Raw genomic sequence first — 7,186 nt, 5'->3', positions numbered from 1 at the left:
AAAAAAAAAAAAAAAAAAGAAAAGAAGGAAGTTAGTGGAATTGAAGTTAACCATGGGAGGAGCAGGGAGAGAATGGACAGAATGAGACTGTATTAGAATAAATAAAAGCAGCAAGCAATCCAGAAAGAAGAAAAAAGGACTTTTTAAAAAGCGGCATTATCAAATTTGTATTTTAGAAGTATCACTATGGCTGTAGCGAGGAAAACGAAAGAAAGAGAGGCAAGCCTACAGAAGCTGTTGTAATGATCCAGTTAAGATGATGACCTGCACTGCACGAGCACACGTGTTAGGACCCGAAAGATGGTGAACTACGCCTGGGCAGGGCGATTTAAAAAAAAAAAAAAAAAAAAAAAGATGATGGCCTGCACCAAGCAGGGTGACCACAAACAGAGAGATGCAGGTATTCAGACAGCTCAATCAAGAGAACACAAGTGATTAAGGGTGGGGAGAATGAGGCTGGTCAGGCACAGCAGCTCATGCCTGTAGTCCCAGGGAGGCCAAGGCAGGCGGATCATTTGAGGTCAGGCCAGCATGGCAAACACGGTGCAACCACATCTCTCCTAAAAATATAAAAATTAGCTGGGTGTGATGGCAGGCACCTGTAGTCCTAGCTACTTGGGAGGCTGACGCAGGAGGATTGCTTGCACCCAGGAGGCAGAGGCTGCAGTGAGCTGAGATTGTGCCACTGTACTCCAGCCTGGGTGACAGAGTGAGACGCCATCAAAAAAAAAAAAAAAAAAAAAAAGAATGGGGTCAAGAATGAAACTTTTTTACTTGGGTGGTTAGTGTGATATACAGGAGGGCCAGGCGCGGTGGCTCACGCCTGTAATCCCAGCACTTTGGGAGGCTACGGCAGGTGGATCATGAAATCAAGAGATCCGAGATCATCCTGGCCAACATGGTAGAATCCTGTGTCTCTACTAAAAAATACAAAAATTAGCTGGGCGTGGTGGCGCGTGCCTGTAGTCCCAGCTACTCAGGAGACTGAAGCAGGATAATTGCTTGAACCTGGGAGGCCGAGGTTGCAGTTAGTTGAGATTCCGCCACTGCACTCCAGACTGGCACCCGGCAACAGAGCGAGACTCTGTCTCAAAAAANAAAAAAAAAAAAAAAAAATACAGGAAATAAAAGAAGAACAGGCTAGGTGAACAGGATTAGAAAATGATTTATTGAATTTCACACAGTAAGTTTACCACACTGAATTATTCTTATATATGTCTTAAAATAATACTGCAAATCTCAAAGGAGGGGAGTGCTAAGGAGATCAAGATTATCATGATGCTATGCATAACTACTGAAAGCTAATGTAATTCAGATGACTCTTCAAACTGAATGTAAAAAATATTTAAACTCACTGCAAAATCAAAAAAGTAGCATAAAATTTTAATGAGAGCCAGGCACGGTGGCTCACCCCTGTAATCCCAATACTTTGGGAGGCTGAATTGGAGGACTGCTTGAACCCAGGAGTTCAAGACCAGCCTAAGCAACACAGTGCAACCTTGTCTCTACAGAAAATTTAAAAATTAGCCAAGCATGGTGGCTAATCAAGAGGCTGAGGTGGGAGGATCGCTTGAGCCGGGGAGGTTAAGGCTGCAGTGAGTCATGATTGTACCACTGTATGCCAGCCTGGGCAACAGAGTGAGCTCTGTCTCAAAAAACAAACAAATGAAACTTTAATGAGAAAATTTACATTGTTTCTAGTTCATTTTTTAAAAATTATATACATTTAATGAATGGATTTTTTAAATGAAAATGTATAACCTAAATCAATGGTAACTTTGAATCAAGAGAATTCGATAAACAAATGTATATCCATCATCCACTATTTGCAAGCCAATGTGGAAATATTTAGCCTAAAGAACAAAAACCTAAGAACCATAACAATCATTGACATTAAGCAATGATTGATGGGAGAATTATTTCTTCATCATTCAATCTATCCAGAAGTAGAATAAGCTGTATCATTAAATAACAAGCACTCCAGCTCCAGAAGTATTTAAGAAGAGGCCAACTGATCATCTGATGGAGATATTGATAATAATGCTTACATTTATTGGATACTTACTCTTGCCAGGTATTATGCTATGTCCTTTGTATTATCTCATTAGCTATTTCACACTATTCCTAAGTAGGAACTATTATCACTAAATGACAGATGGTAAAAATTTACACAGATGTAGAATGAATCTCTACCTTGGTTGGAAGGTTGAAATACCTTCTAATGGCTATCTGATTTTATGATATTAATATAAAACCTGAAATTAAAAGCATTATTTATGTATTATTGAAAAAGCAAGCAATGCCAATTTCTAGTAATTAATATGTAATACTGTGATGTTCATGAAAATATAGGGTATATTATATTTTCTATATGCAAAGTCTACTCATACAAAATATAAACAAACATTAAGGACCATTCTAAGAAAAATAATTTGAAAAAGTAATGTAAAGAAAAATTTAGGTTATGGCAACTCGAGATTATTTCTCCCTGAGTTCTAGTTCCAACACCTTCACTTACAGGCTCTGCACAATCTCCTCACCTCTAAACTGAGGATAATAATAGTTTCTACCCTAAAGGATTACTGTAAAGTTAAATGAGATAACACAGTGTCTGATACACAGTAAAAACACAATAAATACCAGCTATTCTTATCTTGCCTGCACAGACCTGCTGAAAAACATCCTCTTTGGGGTCACGTTTGGTCCCTGAGTGAAGGGTATTCATATGGGCCCCCTCACTGTCACTGGTGACAGATGACCGGCACTCTGGGCCATGTAACAGGTCGTCCCATAACATATCTTCAGTTTCCGAGTCATGGCGGGTGCTTTCTGAGTCTCTTCTTGACATGTTGAGGCTTCGAGAGCCACCACTCACACCAGATCTAGAGCACTTTAAAGGAAAACAAAAAGCAAAAAATGTTATTCATCTTTAAAAATAACTATGTGAAATAAAACAAGTTATCTACAGCAATGGCTTGAAAGCCTTCATAAGTCAAGCCTTCATAAGTCAATCACCATAAATTCATTTGTTCACAGGGCTTTGCATAACAATAATGCTTTTTTATTTTTTGATACCGGGTCACACCCTGTCACCCAGGCTGGAGTGCAGAGGCACGATCATGGCCCACTGCAACCTCTTGGACTTAGGCTACGTGCTCTTGGGCTCAGGTGATCCTCCTGCCTCAGTCTCCTGAGTAGCTGGCACTATAGCTTCAGGCCATTACACTCAGCTATTTTTTTTTTTTTTTTTTTTTTTTTTAAATTTGGGTTTTTTTTTTTTTTTTTTTTTTTTTTGTAAAGATGGGATCTCATTTTGTTTCCCTGGCTGGTCTTGAACTCCTGGACTCAAGCGAGCCACCCACCTCAACCTCTCAAAGTGCTGTGATTACAGGTGTGAGCTACCATGCCCAGCCCATCTGTGATACTCTTAAGCTTAGAGTCAATATGGAAAAAAATTATTTCTCTTTCTAGGTGTGTAGTCATTAAAAGCTGCTAGATAAGGACATGGATAATTGGAGACAAAGGAGGGCAGGCAAATATTAATGTAAATGCTACTTTAAGCCAACTAATAAAAAAAGGAATGGATAAAGTTATTACACTCAAAAATATACCTTGATTTCTCAAAGGGACACTTTACCTGGCTGAAGGCTGCTGATTCAAATTCTGATTCTGCCAGACTATCTGAATCCCGCACAATATGACACCACCTTGTAGTGGTTTTCTTTACCTGCCAAAAATCAAACCAATAAGCAATAGGAAACTATGTTAAATGCTTTGTTACTAAATTCAGTGATTTAGTCCTATAATTTCATAAACTAAAACAGAAATTACCTGAGAGTTTAGGTGCCTTGAAAGTATTGATTTTCTATTCTTAACTTCACAACCATTGTCACTTGAGGCCCCTTCCACACTCCTACGCAATAATATCATCTGTGTCCGTGCTTCACCATCTTCCTCACTTGACAGGTCATCAGATACCCCATTACCCAAATGCCTAAAAGCCTCCTACAAAGAGAACAACAACACCTTCACAGGGCACAACCCAAAATATTCTAGTAAGCTACATGAGTGATAACAAAAAAAAAAATACGAAAACCACCAAGCAGTAAAAGTAAACTAACCCAAAGCTGAACAAATCCATATATTAATCTCAATTAAGAAAAATATTAACTTGAAACTAAATATGCTAAATGATGAGGCGCTGTTATGTAGTATTCAAAAACCAAGAGTCAAGTCAAACTCTAAGCCTGAATCACAGCTCTTCTACTTACGAGAAACATAACCTTGAGCAATTGACTAAATCTGCCTGTATCTGAGTTTCCTCATCTGAAAAATAATGATAATAAAAGCATCTATTTCACAGGTTTGTTGAAAAAAAAAAAAAGGGGGATAAGTTAGTATATGTAAAGTACTTAAAACAATGCCTGGTTATAGTAATGGCTCAATAAATATTAGACTAAATGCCATAATCTAACAAATAAAACAGTTTAAGACTGTAAAGTAAAAGTGTATAGTTATAGACATAGAGCAGACCATCTCTACCTAAACCCACAAAATATTTCCCAAACCCTTACTATACTATCAGTGCTTCTCTGGAATATGACACAGCACCCTCTTCACTAATCTGTTTATTAAATCTACCAGCCTACTGCTAAGGCTGGATAACTCACAAAACTAGTAAGTCTAGTAATAGATATTTTAAGACTAAGCTCCAGTTTTCATGTGATATTTTCTTGTCATATCCTGTGGTTTTACTTACTTGTTAGGACAAATTTACAAACCTATTAGTATCTATTTTATACCTCTAACAGAGTCTTAATAGGAAAATGTTACAAGGGGAAAAAAAGTTTTGTTAAATCCATCTAAATCTTACCCTACGGCACTTTTCTCCATCTGAAAACTTTGCTTTCTCTCTTGTTTGCCACATTCTAATCTCTGGTCGACATTGTCTCTTCTTGATAGGAGGTACACAACTTGGGTCATTGTCAGTTTCAGTCCCTTTGTTAGATATTAATTTTACTCTTTTAATCCTATTTTTAAAAAAGGAAAAAGATTAGTTTCTGAAAGTAACACCTTTCAAGACACCACTTTCTTCTGAGGAACACACTATATTATTCTAGAAATCAAGAAAATTCAGGAATCATATTTTTCAAGACTTCAGCTTGCTAAGAAGGGTATCAAATGACAGAATATTCACTCAGACTCAGAATGTGAGTCTATTCTTCAAAGACTCATGTCAGTTAACTGAAAGGAAGCATACACTTTTCAGTGTTGCACAAAAGTAGGTTCACAGTCCTCTCCACATCTTCTCAAATACAATGCAACGCCTACCTTATGTTGTCTGTTACTGCCACTCCACTAGGCCAGTAGACTTATGGTGCACATGACCTATTGAGATACCAGCTGGAGTGGCCAGGGAGTGCTTGTGCCACCCCTACTGCAAAGCTAGGCACTGTTGCTCATAGCCCAAGAAGAGACAGGAGTAAAAAGGACCTTGTCTTGCAATTTGGATACCAGCTCAGCCAGAGTAGAACAAGGGACCAGAATCCTGAGGCCCCCATTCTAGGCCCTAGCTTCTGGATGACATTTGCAGACACACCTTGGACCAAAATGGAACCAGCACGGTTGAAGGGAAGGACCTAATCCTGGCAGCATTCATCACCTGCTGACCAAAGAGGCCCTGGGCTCTGTATAATCAACTGTGGTATCCAGGCAGTACTCACTGTGGGCCTTGGGTGAAACTCAGAGCCATGCTGGACTCAGGAGTGACCCAATATATTCTCAGCTGTGGTAGCTACAGGGAGAGACTCCTTCTGCTTGAGGTAAAGATAGGGAAGAGTAAAGGGGACCAGGGTATCAGCTCAACCACAGTGGGGTAGAGCACCAAGTGTGCTCTTAAGGTCCCTCATTCTAGGCCCTGCCTCCTGGATGGTATTTCTGGACCCACCCTGGGCCACAGGGAAGCCCACTGCCCTGAAGGGAGATACCCAGGCCTATCAGTATTGACCACAAGCTGACCAAAGAGCCCTTGGACTTGAGTGAATATCAGCAATAGCCACGCAGTACTTGCTGCAGGCCTTGAGCAGCAGTGGCCACAGGAGAGATTCCTCTGCTTGAGGAAGGGAAGAGAAGAGTGGGAAGGAGTTTGTCTTTTGCCTTGGTGCCAGCTCAGCTACCACACAATAGAGCAACGGGTAGATTCCTAAGGTTCTCGACATCAGGCCCTGGCTGCCAGGCAGCATCTCCAGGTCTGCCCAGAGCCAGGGGGTAACTTGCTGCCCTGAAAGGAAGGACGTAAGCCTGGCTGGGTTTGCCACCTACTGATTGTAGTGCCCTTGGGCTTTGTGTAAACATAGGTGGTAGACAGGCAAGTGGTCGCCATGTGGACCTTGGGCAAAATCGAGTGCTGGGCAGGCTTCAGGCCTGTCCCAACCCAGTCCCAGTATTAATGGCCAGAGAGGTGCTGTGTCACTGCTCCTAGCTCCAAGCAGCTTAGCACAGAGAGAGACTCCACTTGTTTGGGAGAAAGTTAGGGAAAAGAACAAGAGTCTCTGCCTGGTAATCCAGAGAATTCTCCCAGATCTGACCCAAGACCACCAAGGCAGAACCTCTACAAGTCTGCTGGAGCCACAACATTACTAGGCTTAGGGTACCCCCTAATGCAGATACAGCTACAGTGACGAAAAACTTAGAGTACAACACCCAATTCCCCTCAAATACTTGGAAAGCCTTCCCAAGGACAGGTACAAAGAAGCCCAGACCGTGAAGTCTACAATAAACATCTAATCATTCAATGCACAAACACTAATGAGCATCCACAAGCATCAGGACCATCGAACAAAACATGATCTCACCAAACGAACTAATAAGACACCAGTGACCAATTCCAGAGAGACAGAAATATACAACCTTAGAGACAGAAAATTCAAAATAGCTATTATTGGCCAGGCACAGTGGCTCATGCCTATAATCTCAGTACTTTGGGAGGCCAAGAAGCAGGTGGATCACTTGAGCTAAGAAGTTCGAAACCAGCCTGGGCAACATGGCAAAACCTCATCTCTATAAAAAATATAAAAATTAGCTGGGTGCACTGGCATGTGCCGGCAGGATCACTTGAGCCTGGGAGGTGGAAGCTGCAGTGAACCAAGATTGCACCATTGCACTTCAACCTGAGAGATGAGAGTGA

At 40.9% G+C, this 7,186-nt stretch overlaps 1 protein-coding gene across 10 annotated transcripts in view; it reads right to left on the bottom strand.

Annotated features, from left to right (window-relative positions):
* The window catches only part of PHTF1 (putative homeodomain transcription factor 1), a 55,592-nt gene that overhangs the window by 4,921 nt on the left and 43,485 nt on the right, over positions 1-7,186 (bottom strand). For all 10 annotated transcript variants that reach the window (XM_037737024.1, XM_037737021.1, XM_037737020.1 and 7 more), the window contains 4 exons: positions 4,874-5,030; positions 3,832-4,005; positions 3,638-3,727; positions 2,669-2,890 (listed from right to left, as the gene is read on the bottom strand). In XM_037737024.1, the coding sequence (XP_037592952.1) occupies positions 2,669-2,890; positions 3,638-3,727; positions 3,832-4,005; positions 4,874-5,030 (643 nt within the window). The remainder of the gene's footprint in view (positions 1-2,668; positions 2,891-3,637; positions 3,728-3,831; positions 4,006-4,873; positions 5,031-7,186) is intronic.

This window comes from Cebus imitator, unplaced genomic scaffold, assembly GCF_001604975.1.
Source record: "Cebus imitator isolate Cc_AM_T3 unplaced genomic scaffold, Cebus_imitator-1.0 Scaffold32, whole genome shotgun sequence".
Classification (NCBI taxonomy): Eukaryota; Metazoa; Chordata; class Mammalia; order Primates; family Cebidae; genus Cebus; species Cebus imitator.
The sequence above is the reverse complement of the archived record's forward strand: the minus strand, read 5'-3'. Positions and strand labels throughout refer to the sequence as shown.